The following is a 14,463-nucleotide window of genomic DNA, read 5'->3' on the forward strand; positions in this document are numbered from 1 at the left end:
AGCTGAGGTTGACACACCCTCGAAGCACCTTTGGGGTTTCCCAAGTTGATGTAAAGAGGAAACGATTACCCTCGAGAAGGCAGGGGAGTTCTTCAGCCAGTCCTGCCTGCCTTTGGCATGTGATCTTAGCAAGTAAATGTAAATTTAACCTGCTCAGGCCTCAGTTTCCTCATCTCTGAACAGGGATGAAAGGCAGAGATGTTGTGAGGATTCATGTCTGTGCAGCTGGGCTTGGGCCTGGTGCAGCCCGTATTCAGTGGCCATAACTGCTGTTTTTTAGGATTCCTATCCATTGAGTGGGAAGGATGCGTGTGTCTCCACCGCGTGGAAGGGAGGTTGTAGGATAGCCAGAACTTTGATCCATAGGGGCTGGAGTGGGAACTTAGAGGGATGGTGTCTTTGACACACTCACATGTTCAGGGAAATGTGCAGTCTATAGCGCCCATCCTCATCTCTACTCTCCCTTCCCTCATGACACCCCAGTGGGAGGCAAATGGACGCCATTATCACCTCCATTTTACATGTGAGGGAAGGGAGACCAAGAGGAGGAAGGTAACTTGTTGGAGGTCACACAGCTGGTTGGGTGGAAGCAGGTGTGTGTGACTCAGCACATCAGAGCTCCACCCTCGCCGGGACTGCCATGTTCAGCCACTCCTCTTTTTTTTTTTTTTTTTTGAGACGGAGTCTTACTCTGTCGCCCAGGCTGGAGTGCAGTGGCGCAATCTCGGCTCACAGCAATCTCCGCTTCCCCGGTTCAAGCGATTCTCCTGCCTCAGCCTCCCAAGTAGCTGAGACTACAGGCGTGTGCCACCACGCCCAACTAATTTTTGTATTTTTAGTAGAGACGGGGTTTCACCATGTTGGCCATGCTGGTCTCAAACTCCTGACTTCAGGCAGTCCCACCCACCTCGGCCTCCCAAAGTGCTGGGATTACAGGTGTAAGCCACCGTGCGTGGCCCACAGCATTTTACAGATGGGGAGGCCAAGGCCAGAAAGGGAAAGCCCCTCCTGCCCTGCAATACCGTGCATTTGTGGCAGAGCCGGAATCAGAACCCAGGCCTCTGACTTCCAGACCCAGTCTCTTCGTGGCTACCCCACTTCATGGAATAGTAATAACTTTCTTTCCACCTTGTTTTCAGGGAAACCAGTTCCTGAAATCAGGTGTCCCATTCCAGCCTTCCCTGACTGTGTGAAGCCAGAAAGGCCTTTGGCAGCTTCTGTAAGAAAGACTGAGGATGAACAGGAAGAGGGGCAGCCTGTGAGGATGGCCACCTTTCCAGGCCCAGGTATTTTAAATTTAACTTTTTTACTTAAAGCACATTTATTTAAGGAAATGAAGATATATCTATAAGGACATTCAGCTTAGCATATAAGAGCAAAACATTGAGGCTGGGCATGGTGGCTCATGCCTATAATCCCAGCTCTTTGTGAGGCTGAGGAGGGAGGATGGCTTGAGCCTGGGAGTTTGAGACTAGCCTAGGCAACCCGGTGAGACCTTGTCTCTACAAAAAATTTAAAAAATATTATCCAGGCATGGTGGCATACACCTGGTAGTCCCAGCTATTCAGGAGGCTGAGGTAGAGGGACTGCTTGAGCCCAGGAGTGCAAGGCTGTGGTGAGCTATGATCACACCACTGCACTCCAGCCTGGGTGACAGAGTGAGACTGTGCCTAAAGAAAGCAAAAATCTGGCAACAACAATGGGGGATGATAAAATTAATGTCAGACAGTCACAATAAAGTACTGTCAACAATGACATAGACATGGCCGGGCGCAGTGGCTCACGCCTGTGATCCCAGCACTTCGGGAGGCCGAGGCGGGTGGATCACGAGGTCAGGAGATCGAGACCATCCTGGCTAACACAGTGAAACCCCGTCTCTACTAAAAATACAAAAAATTGGCCGGGCGCGGTGGCTCAAGCCTGTAATCCCAGCACTTTGGGAGGCCGAGACGGGCGGATCATGAGGTCAGGAGATCGAGACCATCCTGGCTAACACGGTGAAACCCCGTCTCTACTAAAAAAAATACAAAAAACTAGCCGGGCGAGGTGGCGGGCGCCTGTAGTCCCAGCTACTCGGGAGGCTGAGGCAGGAGAATGGCGTAAACCTGGGAGGCGGAGCTTGCAGTGAGCTGAGATCCGGCCACTGTACTCCAGCCTGGGCGACAGAGCGAGACTCTGTCTCAAAAAAAAAAAAAAAAAAAAAATTAGCCGGGAGTGGTGGCGGGCGCCTGTAGTCCCAGCTACTCGGGAGGCTGAGGCAGGAGAATGGCGTGAACCCGGGAGGCAGAGCTTGCAGTGAGCCGAGATTGCGCCACTGCACTCCAGCCTGGGCGACAGAGTGAGACTCTGTCTCAAAAAAAAAAAAAAACCAAAAAAACCCCCACAAAACAATGATGTAGACATGCATATGTACATGAAAGCATACTCACAATATAGGGAGGTAGAAAAGTGGAAAAAAATCAGGTAACAAAACATATAAAACATCTATTACCATTTTTGTGAGCAGAAAATAAATAACTCAGTAATTGGAGGCTTTCTAGTGCCAGACACCATTCCAAGTACTGTACTTCAAAGATATTGACTCATTTAATCTTCAACTAACTATGAATTAGGTATTGTGATTATGCCCATGTTATGGATGAGAAAACTAAAGCACAGAGAGGTTAATTAACCTGGCTGAGGTCATGTACTGCCGGATGCCTGTGTTTCACCCGTGGTCTCCCGAGTCCCCAGCACAGGTTGGCCCTGCCTGCAAGCTCTGGGCCAGATGTCTGACCATTTCTCTGTCCAATCTCCATAGGCCCCAGCCCTCACAGCCATGCAGTGGGGAATTGAGGGGTGCTTCCTGCCCACCACTTTCCTCCCCTCCATCAGTAACAGGTCTGCTGAAGCCTAGAGAGGGAGAGCAGTTTGCTTAAGGTCACACAAATAGGAAGTAATGTCTGAGCTGTGTGATTTGAACACGCACGTCCCTAACCATCGCACTCACTGCTATTCCAAAGCCTTTCAGACCACTTCACATTTGTCTCCGTCACCTGTGCCCAGGTAAGGGCTCTGGAAAAGTTTCCAAATGACAGAATGTCTCAGCCAGCAGATGACCTCCCTAGGGGAGCTGCTGCTCAGCCCAATCTCCATTCTCACCACCTCGCCTCTGGAGTCTTGCCTCACTTCCTGTCTCCTACGGCCTCCCGAGTGATGAGCCAGAGACCCTAAATCCACGTAATCTCAGTTCACTGGTGCCGTTCCTGAAGCCAGGGGCAGCATCAGCTGAAAGGAACCTGTTTTGTGGGCTTTTGTATTAGACGGACTCATATTTGAATCCCAGTGCCGCTGTTTTGTAGAAGAATTACTTAGCCTTTGTACCTCAGTTTGCTCCTCTGTAAAATGGGGAGAATAATAGACCCTATTGCATCATGTTGTGGTAAGAAATCCTGCACCTGAGTGTTGCACCATGGAGGTGCTCATTAAATGTTATCTGAGATTATGAACATTCCAGACACTCTAGATAGGTTGACTCTAGAAAGTTAATTCTAGGCCAAGGAGTCTGGATTATTTCCTGTAGCTAAATATATATATATATATATATTTAAGTGCAGATCTTTGATCAGCAATGAAAGATAAGGGGAAATGGTCCTGACCAAAGGGAAAATTATAACAAAATAGGGAAATTGTAGGGGCGTGCTGGTCAGGATGGAGGAGGTAATAGGCATAGCAGTTCCTTCTGATATTCCTTATCTAGGTTACTGTAAAGATCAACGTCAAGGCCAGCTGGGCGCAGTGGCTCACGCCTGTAATCCCAGCACTTTGGGAGGCCGAGGTGGGCGGATCACAAGGTCAGGAGATCAAGACCATCCTGGCTAACACGGTGAAACCCCATCTCTATTAAAAATACAAAAAATTAGCTGGACGTGGTGGCACGCGCCTGTAGTCCCACCTACTTGGGAGGCTGAGGCAGGAGAATTGCTCAAACCCAGGAGGCGGAGGTTGCAGTGAGCTGAGATCATGCCATCGCACTCCAGCCTGGGCAACAGAGTGAGACTCTGTCTCAAAATAAAAATAAAAATAAAAATAAAATAAATATCACATGTCTCTGTCAGCCTTTGCTGTTTACTTTCTTTCCTTTTTTTTTTTTTTGAAATAGGCCTTGCTTTGTTGCCCAGGCTAGATCACAGTGGCACAGTCATAGCTCACTGCAGCCTCAACCTCCCTGGCTGAAGCAATCCTCCCACCTCAGCCTCTCAAGTAGCTGGGACTATAGACGTACATCACCACAGCTGGCTAATTTTTTATTTTTGTAAAGACGGGGTCTCATTATGTTGCCCGGGCTGGTCTCAAACTCCTGGGATCAAGCGATTCTCCCACCTTGGCCTCCCAAAGTGTTGGGATTACAGGCATGAGCCACTGCACAGGGCCCTATTTACTTTCTTTCTTTTTTTGGCGGGGTATGGAATCTCTGTCACCCAGGCTAGAGTGCAGTGGCACAATCTCAGCTCACTGCAACCTTTGCCTCCCGGGTTCAAGTGATCCTCCTGCCTCAGCCTCCTGAGCAACTGGGACTATAGGCCTGCACCACCATGTCTAATTTTTGTATTTTTTGTAAAGATGGGGTTTCGCTGTGTTGCACAGGCTGGTCTTGAACTCATGGGCTCAAGCAATCCGCCCGCCTTGGCCTCCCAGTGCTGGGATTACAGGCGTGAGCCACTGCACCCAGCCCCTATTTGCTTTCTTGATGGCACTTGGAGCAAATGTGCCCAGACAGGTCAAGATGATAACTACAATCTGCAGGCAGAGACAGGAAGTTGATTGTACATCTTTGCCTAAATTGAAAATAAGAAATCATTCATGTCATTAAATCACCCAAAGTGTGTCTTCTGGGAAAACCCCAAGGTTCCACTGAGCCCCAGAGTTCAAACTGATCAATTATCTTGAAGGATTTTGGTAGGAGTGACGGATACTGGGCCCACATCTTGACCCCTGTGATACCCTGGCTCCCCCTTGCAGTAGGTGGGAAGGAAGTGGGAAGAGACATGGAGGAGGAAAATATGTTTGTTTGTTTTGTTTTTTGAGACCGAGTTTCACTCTGTCGCCAGGCCGGAGTGCAGTGGCGCAGTCTCCGCTCACTGCAACCTCTGCCTCCTGGGTTCAAGTGGTCCTTCTGCCTCAGCCTCCTGAGTAGCTGGCACTACAGCTGTGCGCCACCACGCCCAGCTAATTTTTTGTATTTTTAGTAGAGACGAGGTTTCACCATGTTGACCAGGTTGGTCTTGATCTCTTGACCACCTGCCTCGGCCTCCCAAAGTGCTGGGATTACAGACATTAGCCACCGCGCCTGGCCGAGGAGGAAAATATATGAGCAGAGGAGCCATGGACAGGCTATGAGCACCTCAGCAAAGGAGTCTCGAAGCTAGTTTCAGATAAAAGGGTTTTGAGCAGCTGAAATAACCGTCACAAATCCTTAGCTGTAGGAGAGGCCACTGGGCTATCAGTCAGAATCTGTTTACTTACTCTACACATAGTTTCACCAGCCTTGGTAAAATACCAAGTACTGCATGTGTCACAGCCTGACCTTTGTGCTTTATAAACATCAGCTCTTTTTACCTGGACAAGGAGCAGACCATTATTGCTCTTTTTACATTTGAGAAAGCTCAGAGAAGTGAGGCACGGTTCATCTGAGGTCAGATCTTGAGTAGTGCTGGAGCCAGCGCTTGAGCCGAATCTGTCTGATACTAATAAAGGAGATGGGGCAGCTGGGGGTAGACCCGCTGCCAGCATCAGGGCAGGACATAGAAGACCCTATGTCAGATACAGTGCCGCTTCTTGGACCTGCAGCGACACAGCTTGGCAGGACCAGAGGTGGTGCCTTTTGCTTGAGAAAGCAGGCATATTAGCCTCAGTAGAAAAGCAACAAAAAGGCCAAGGCAGGCGGATCACCTGAGGTCAGGAGTTTGAGACCAGCCTGGCCAACATGACGAAACCCCATCTCTACTAAAAATATAAAAATTAGCTGGGCATGGTCTCAGGCGCTTGTAATCCCAGCTACTCGGGAGGCTGAGGTAGGAGAATCGCTTGAACCCAGGAAGCGGAGGTTGCAGTGAGCCGAGATCATGCCATTGCACTCCAGTCTGGGTGACAGAGAGAGACTCCGTCTCAAAAACAAAAACAAACAAAACAGAACAAAAAAGAAAAGCAAGAAAAAGAAAGCTTCTGGAAGGATTTCCATAGGAAATGGTTTGTTTTTTAGCTAAGTCCTGGCACTTGATCTGGCGTCAGATGAGCTGTGCCTCACTCTTGGAAACAAGATTATGTAGAAGCCCCCAAGCCCCATCCATCACCATCACCCAACAAGTATCCCATCTTGTTCATCTACTCTCCTACCGCATCCCCCTCCCCTCCCTTAGCCATTATTTTAAAACATTTTTATATGAAAAAATTACAAACATACAAAAGCCAAGAGCATAATGACCCTCCATGTCCCCATCAGCTGGCTTCAGTAATGATCCACCCATGGCCAACTTCTGATTACTTTGTATTGAATCCAGGGAGATTTTTGTATCCTTGATGGCAGGAGAATTCCTTCTCATTCTCCTCTCTCTGCCCTTGGACATACAATGGGGGCCTTTAAAGATTGTGGTTGTGAGTTTAACCTATCACAGATAACTACCCCAGGCATGAGGAGCCCATCAGATTAGATCCCAGAGGAGGGGAGGGCTGGGTAGGGAGAGATGGAGAGTAATGGCTGGTGGGGGGCTGGGTAGGGAGAGATGGAGAGTAATGGCTGGTGGGGGGCTGGGTAGGGAGAGATGGAGAGTAATGGCTGCTGGGTCCTGTCTGATTTTCCAGACCAGAGTCCATTCATTTTCCCCAAGACCACAGGGATAAATAAACCCAGTTAGTAGCCCTCATATGTCGCAGGAGCAGGCCTCAGGGGTTCCCCCAAACGGAGAGGCCTGGGGGAGCCTCCTGAGCAAACCCCAGGCATTAAGTCAGATAGGAAACTCATGACTTGTGTGAGGCAAGGTCTGACCTCAGACTCACTGGGCACAGAAGGACCCTCTGTGCAGTGAGAGCCCTGCCCTGTGACCAGGCATGGCAGCAGGATGGAATTCAAGTTAGTCTGGAGCAGTGGTTCCCAGAGTGTGGGGCCCACACCCGCAGTGGTACACAGAACCTGGGTATTAGCACAAATATAGATCATGTGTAGAAGAACTAGGGACGTCATGGATATTACTGTTTAACACAAGGCTGAATATATAACACTGGAGTTAAAGTTGGTTGAAAGAAAACCGTCAAGTGACTCATAGTGAGGTGGCACAGACTTGGCCAAAAACTTGGAGACTGGATAAACATAACTGCAGTCTGAAGGATGCGGGCCAAGGGTACTGAGCTGAGGCCAAGAGAAGGCAGGGCAAGGGTGGAGGTGGCCATCACAGAGCAACCTTTCTGCAAGACAGGGGCCCTGTGCTGGCCAACAGAGGCCTGCATTAGTCCAGGTCCTTGGTGAGAGGCAGACACCAAGACAGGATAGGATTTCATCAACAAGATAGGGTTTCATTAGGACAAATAGTTGCAAGAAAATGGAGTGTGAGCCGGGCAAAGCTGGGAGAGCCGTGGGACCACAGTGTGCCATTTCCGAGGAAGGCTGGGTGGGCACTTGCTGTCCTGCCTTCGGTCTAAGGCAGACTCTCCAGGGTGTCTGTTGGCCATCACAGTCCTGTCTGCCTAGTGTACCCTCTGCACACAGTGCCTGGGGAACAGCCCCTGGGAAGCATGGTCGGGATGCAGATGCAGGGATTGACTGGAGCCAGCCACAGCCAGGCCCGCAGACAGACAAGCTCCCAGCAGCTGGGGATCTCCAGCTCGCATTCTCCTGGCTGCTAGACTCACACAGCAGCAGGGCAAAGATCCCAGGAATGAGGTTGAGGGCAGCCCCTTGACAGGCTCCAGACCTTTTCTCAGGTGATTTCATTTTATCAGCTATCTGTGTGGGTTAATTGTTTAGCCAGGCTGATTCTATTTTTATTTTTATTTTTATTTTTTTTATTTTTTATTTTTTTTTTTTGAGACGGAGTCTCACTCTGTCACCCAGGCTGGAGTGCAGTGGCCAGATCTCAGCTCACTGCAAGCTCCGCCTCCCGGGTTTACGCCATTCTCCTGCCTCAGCCTCCCGAGTAGCTGGGACTACAGGCGCCCGCCACCTCGCCCGGCTAGTTTTTTGTATTTTTTAGTAGAGACGGGGTTTCACGGTGTTTGTCAGGATGGTCTCGATCTCCTGACCTCGTGATCCGCCCGTCTCAGCCTCCCAAAGTGCTGGGATTACAGGCTTGAGCCACCGCGCCCAGCCCGATTCTATTTTTAATCTCGTGAAATAAATTTTTGTTTTTTTGTTTTTTGAGACCGAGTCTCGCTCTGTTGCCCAGGCTGGAGTGCAGTGGTATGATCTCAGCTCACTGCAACCTCCGCCTCCCAGGTTTAAGCGATTCTTGTGCCTCAGCCTCCCAAGTAGCTGGGACTATAGGCACGTGCCACCATGCCCCACTAATTTTTGTATTTTTAGTAGAGACAGGGTTTCACCATGTTGGCCAGACTGGTCTCGAACTCCTGACCTCAGGTGATCCATCTGCCTCAGCCTTCCAAAGCACTGGGATTACAGGTGTGAGCCACTGTGCCAGCCAAAATAATTTTTTTTTTTTTTTTTTTTTTTTTTTTTTTTTGAGACGGAGTCTCGCTCTGTCGCCCAGGCTGGAGTGCAGTGGCACATCTCAGCTCACGGCAACCTCTGCCTCCCTGGTTCAAGCAATTCTCCTGCCTTAGCCTCCCAAGTAGCTGGGATTACAGGCACCTGCCATCATGCCAGGCTAATTTTTGTATTTTTGTAGAGATGGGGTTTCACCATGTTGGCCAGGCTGGTCTTGAACTCCTAACCTCAGGTGATCCACCTGCCTCAGCCTCCCAAAGTGCTGGGATTACAAGCCTGAGCCACTGTGCCCAGCCCAAAATAAATTTTTTAATAGCCAAAGTTCCAGATGAATCACTCCTTTCCTGATGTTGTAAGCCACAAATACCTGAAGCAGGTAGATTTATCCAGTAATCTTGGAGTCAAGCCCAGGTTCCTTTGGAAGGGTCAGGTCCCCAGTTACTCAGAAGCTGTCCTTGCCATGGGGCTCCCTGGGTATTTCCAGATGATGATGTTTGAAGCCTCTGGCCTCTGGCCGAGTCCTGCTTCTGTGTGGACCAGCCACCATGGCTCACCTCACCCACAGTCTGTGCCTCTGCTCACCCAGGAGACCCCCCAACCAGATGGCCTCATTAGTCTTCAGATTAATCTTCACGTGGGGCCTAGTGAAGAAATTTCACCCTCTTTAACCTCATGTTTAAGTGACCCTAAACTACTTGTCAAACTTTCTGTCTTGTGAATCTTGTTCACTAAGGGATTAAGGGCACAGGCGCAGCCGAACGTGGTGGCTCACACCTATAATCCCAGCACTTTGAGAGGCCGAGGCAAGTGGATCAAGACCAGCCTGGCCAACATGGTGAAACCCTGTCTCTAATAAAAATACAAAAATTAGCTGGCATCATGGCACATGCCTGTAGTCCCAGCTACTTGGGAGGCTGAGGTAGGAGAATCGCTTGAACCCAGGAGGTGGAGGTTGCAGTGAGCTGAGAGAGTGCTACTGCACTCCAGCCTGGGCAACAGAGTGAGATCCTGTTAAAAAAAAAAAAAAAAAAGAGCATAGACGCTGGAACCACTGACTGTGTGCACTTGGAAAAGTTACTTAACCTCTCCATGCCTCATTTCACCATCTGCAAAGAGGCAATAAAAATGGTGCAGTGGTACCTTATCTCCTGATTGGCATGAGGATTAGATGAGTTAATGCACTGAAAGGATTTTTTTTTTGAGACAGGGTCTCATTCTGTCTCCTAGGCTGGAGTGCAGTGGTGTGATCATGGCTCACTATAGCCTTGACCTCTTGGGCGCAAGTGATCCTCAGCCTGCCAAGTAGCAGGGACCACAGGTATACACCACCATACCTGGCTATTTAAAAAAAATTTTTTGTAGGGCCAGGTGCGGTGGCTCACGCCTGTAATCCCAGCACTTTGGGAGGCCGAGACGGGTGGATCACGAGGTCAGGAGATTGAGACCATCCTGGCTAACACAGTGAAACCCTGTCTCCACTAAAAATACAAAAAATTAACCAGGCGTGGTGGCGGGCACCTGTAGTCCCAGCTACTCGGGAGGCTGAGGCAGGAGAATGGCATGAACCCGGGAGGCGGAGCTTGCAGTGAGCCGAGATCGCACCACTGCACTCCAGCCTGGGTGACAGGGCAAGACTCTGTCTCAAAAAAAAAAGAAAAAAAGAAAAAAAATCTTTTGTAGAAGCGGGATCTTGTCATGTTGCCCAAGCTGATCTCAAACTCCTGGGCTGAAGCAATCCTCCTGCCTCAGCCTCCCAAAGTGCTGGGATTACAGACGTGAAGTATTTAGAACAGTGCCTGGCATGATGTTTCCTAATTTGTATACCTAGATGTTAACTTACTACAGCCCCGGGCCCTTCTACTGCCCCACCTCTGCATGGGCTGGTTCCACTGCCCCATATCTGCTTATTGAAAACGTTTCTTCATCTTTCAAGCCCAGGTCAGGTGCCCCTTCTTCCTCTGTGAATCCTCCTCATCTCCCAGCCTGTTATGGTGTCTCCTCCCTCTGACCTCGCTTTCCCATGGGATATATCCTCGGAGGACGGTTATTGCATCCCTGCCACGGTGGAGGTTTCTGGAAGCCAGGCTCAGTAGCTAGTTCACCTCTGTGTCTTTTTCTGCTCTTTGAGTAGGAGGTGAGATAGTGCAGGGCCTATAAGTCAAACGGATTTCTGTCTGAATTTTGGCTCTACCGTCTACTGGCTGGGTGGTCCTGAGCACTGCATCTACCTCCGGTGCCTTTGTGTCTCCACTTGTCAACTGGGATGATAAATAGGCCCCAGGTCGTAGGGGAGTCAGAGGCTTATCCTGAGGTGATGCTTGAGGAGTGTGTTGGCCAGCACATGGTGGGTGTCAGGAAGTGGCAGCAACAAGCGTTTGGGGAGTGAACAGGAGACTGGCATGGTTGGAGGACTATACCAGGATCCCTCCTGTCTTCCTCCCCCAGGCTGCATCCTGACCCGCAATCCCTCCTTTCCAGGGTCTTCTCCAGCCAGAGCCCACCAACAGGCCTTTCTCCAGCCTCCTGAAGAAGATGCCCCTCATTCCTTGAGAACCAACCTCCCCACTTCTTCTGATTCAAAGGTAAATCCACCCCTCGGCTGCAGCCCCCAAGCCATGTCTCCCAGCATGTAGTTCCCTCTCTAAAATGCAATTTCTCTACCCCTTAAGACCAATTTAAGGGTGGGGAGGAGAAGGGAAATTGCCATCAAATTACCCCAAGCTTCTAAGACTGTAAGTAGAGAAGGTCAATAATAGTGCGGAGAGGGAGGGAGGGCACTTCAGTGAGTACACTTCTTGTTTTCTAATTTATTATTATTTTTGAGACGGAGTCTCACTGTGCCGCCCAGGCTGGAGTGCGGTGGCACGATCTCGGGTCACTGCAACCTCCACTTCCCGGGTTCAAGTGATTCTCCTGCCTCAGCCTCCCAAGTAGCTGGGATTACAGGTGCATGTCACCACGCTCAGCTAATTTTTTGTATTTTAATTTTTTGTATTTTTAGTAGAGAAGGGGGGTCTCACCATGTTGGCCAGGCTGGTCTCGAACTCCTGACCTCAGGTGATCCACCCGCCTCAGCCTCCCAAAGTGCTTGGATTACAGATGTGAGCCACCACACCTAGCCATTATTTTATTTTATTTTTGATCTGTGGTCCCAGCCACTTGGGAGGCTGAGGTGGGAGGATGGCTTCAGCCCAGGAGGCAGAAGTTGCAGTGAGCCATGATCCTCCCACCACACTCTACCCTAGGTGACAGAGTGAGACCTTGTCTCAAAAAAAAAAAAAAAAAAAAAAAAATGACCATATTGGTATAAAGATAAATAAAATCCAAGCTGGATTAAAAATGAGGACATTTCTTTGACTCTAAAAGTTCATTTATTTTCTTCTGATTTTAAAATAAATTAAAATGTTTTGATGGCTCCTAAAAGTGTTGTGAGTCTGAGACCCTTTGCATCCAGTGCCTGGGGGAGAAGCCAGCTTTGCATGAGTGTGGTTAATGAAGCTCTTCCATGTCCCAGGTGTGGTGTCACATGCCTGTAGTCCTGGCTACTCGGGAGGCTGAGGTGGGAGGATCACTTGAGCCAAGGAGTTGGAGACCAGCCTAGGCAACATAGGGAGGCCCCATCTCTAAATTAATAAATAGATCAGTCTTCTGTGAAGGATAATACCAACACTTTGGGAGGTTGGGATGGGAGGATCACTTGAGCCCAGGAGTTTGAGACCAACCTGGGCAACAGTGTGAGATCCTGTCTCTACAAAAAAGTTTTTTTTTTTTTTTTTTTTTTTTTGAGGAATCTTGCTTTGTCACCCAAGCTGGAGTGCAGTGGCATGATCTTGGTCACTGCAACCTCTGCCTCCCAGGTTCAAGCTATTCTCCTGCCTCAGCCTTCCGAGTAGCTGGGATTACATGCACATGCCAGCATGTTTGGCTAATTTTTTTGTATTTTTAGTGGAGACAGGGTTTTGCCATGTTGGCCAGGCTGGTCTTGAACTCCTGGCCTCATGTGATTCGCCCACCTCAGCATCCCAAAGTGCTGGGATTACAGGCATGAGCCACCGTGCCCGGCCAAAAAGTTATTTTGAGACAGTCTCCCTCTGTTGCCCAGGCTGTCTCGGCTCACTGAAACCTCTGGTTCCCCAGTTTAAGCGATTCTCCTGCTTCAGCCTCCCGAGTATCTGGGATTATAGGTGTGTGCCACCATGCCTGGCTAATTCTTGTATTTTTAATAGAGAACAGGGTTTCACCATGTTGCCCAGGCTGGTCTTGAACTCAGATGATCTGCCTGCCTTTGCCTCCCACAATGGCGAGATTACAAGCGTGAACCACTGTGCCTGGACTCTACAAAAAGTTAAAAAATTAGCCAGGTGTGGTGGCACACACCTGTAGTCCCAGCTACCTGGGGGCGCTGAGATGAAAGGATTCCTTGAGCCTGGGAAGTTGAGGCTGCGGTGAGCTGACATCATGTCACTGCACTCCAGCCTTGGTGTCAAAGTGAGACCCTGTCTCAAAAAGAAATCAAAACTATGTGTGTGGCATGATACCAGTTTTGTTAAATAAATCCTAATATATCTAATAGGCCAGAAATACACCAACTTTAATAGCAGTTAAATGGATAATGGGGTTATGGACACTAATTTTCAAAAACTGTTAAGAGCATATGCAACTTTAAAAAATTTAAATTTAGGCCGGGCACGGTGGCTCGTGCCTGTAATCCCAGCACTTTGGGAGGTGGAGTTGGGCGGATAACGAGGTCAGGAGATGGAGACCATCCTGGCTAAGATGGTGAAACCCCATCTCTACTAGAAAAAATAGAAAAAATTAGCCGGACGTGGTGGCGGGCACCTGTAGTCCCAGCTACTCGGGAGGCTGAGGCAGGAGAATGGCTTGAACCCCGGAGGCGGAGCTTGCAGTGAGCCGAGATTGCACCACTGCACTCTAGCCTGAGCGACAGTGCAAGACTGTCTCAAAAAAAAAATTTTTTTTTTAAATTTCCGTACATCTGTTTTAAAGAGAGAAGTTATTAAAAAGGGAAGCAGAACTTCTCTTTATAGGCTTATGTACACATGCAGTCTCTGGAATACTGTTTAGAGCAGGCTTGTCTTGCTTGCCCATGGGTCGTGTGCAGCCCAGGATGGCTTTGAAGGTGGCCCAACACAAATTCGTAAAGTTTCTTAAAACATTATGAGTTTTTTTTGCAATTTTTTTTTTAAAGCTCATCAGCTATCATTAGTATTAGCGTATTTTATGTGTGGCCCAGGACAATTCTTCCAGCATGGTCTAGGCAAACCAACAATTGGACACCCCTGGTTTGGTTATAGGAACCTGTATCCCACTTCCCAGGAGTCTGGAACCCCATTATCCATGCTGTGTATTGGACCAAGGGTGCTGAGCTCGGCCGCTGACCAGCTGTGTGACCTCACTTCAGCTGTTTTATTTCCTCAGTGCTCACTTTTGTAAACTGAATTAAAGGAAACATCAACCATGTGCCAGGAATACTCACATCTTAGTCTTCAAAATTACTCTTCAGGGTACTACTGTTACCTTCATTTTTGCTGATGGAAAAAATTGAGGCTCAGAGAGGTTAAGTAGCTCACCCAAGGTCACAGAGCAAGATACAGATGGAGCTGGGATTTGAGCTTGGGTCTCTCCATGTCCTTTTTACAGTTTCCGTTGGATAAGATGATCCCCTCCACCCCTTCAGCTCTGTTGTTCCAAGGTCCCTTGAGGTAGCAGAGGAAACGAGATTCCATAGTAATCTCCATCTCTTCTCT

General features: G+C 49.0%; 1 protein-coding gene across 3 annotated transcripts in view; it reads left to right on the forward strand.

The window, feature by feature from the left end:
• LOC105477691 (interleukin 1 receptor associated kinase 2) overlaps nucleotides 1–14,463 on the forward strand; it is a 79,651-nt gene that overhangs the window by 33,108 nt on the left and 32,080 nt on the right. The window contains exons 3-4 of one of the 3 annotated variants that reach the window (XM_071092211.1): nucleotides 1,140–1,286; nucleotides 11,141–11,277. In XM_071092211.1, the coding sequence (XP_070948312.1) occupies nucleotides 1,140–1,286; nucleotides 11,141–11,277 (284 nt within the window). The remainder of the gene's footprint in view (nucleotides 1–1,139; nucleotides 1,287–11,140; nucleotides 11,278–14,463) is intronic. The other 2 variants (XM_011734330.3, XM_011734331.3) reach the window with 2 other exon arrangements.

The sequence above is a fragment of the Macaca nemestrina genome, chromosome 2 (genome assembly GCF_043159975.1).
Source record: "Macaca nemestrina isolate mMacNem1 chromosome 2, mMacNem.hap1, whole genome shotgun sequence".
Classification (NCBI taxonomy): Eukaryota; Metazoa; Chordata; class Mammalia; order Primates; family Cercopithecidae; genus Macaca; species Macaca nemestrina.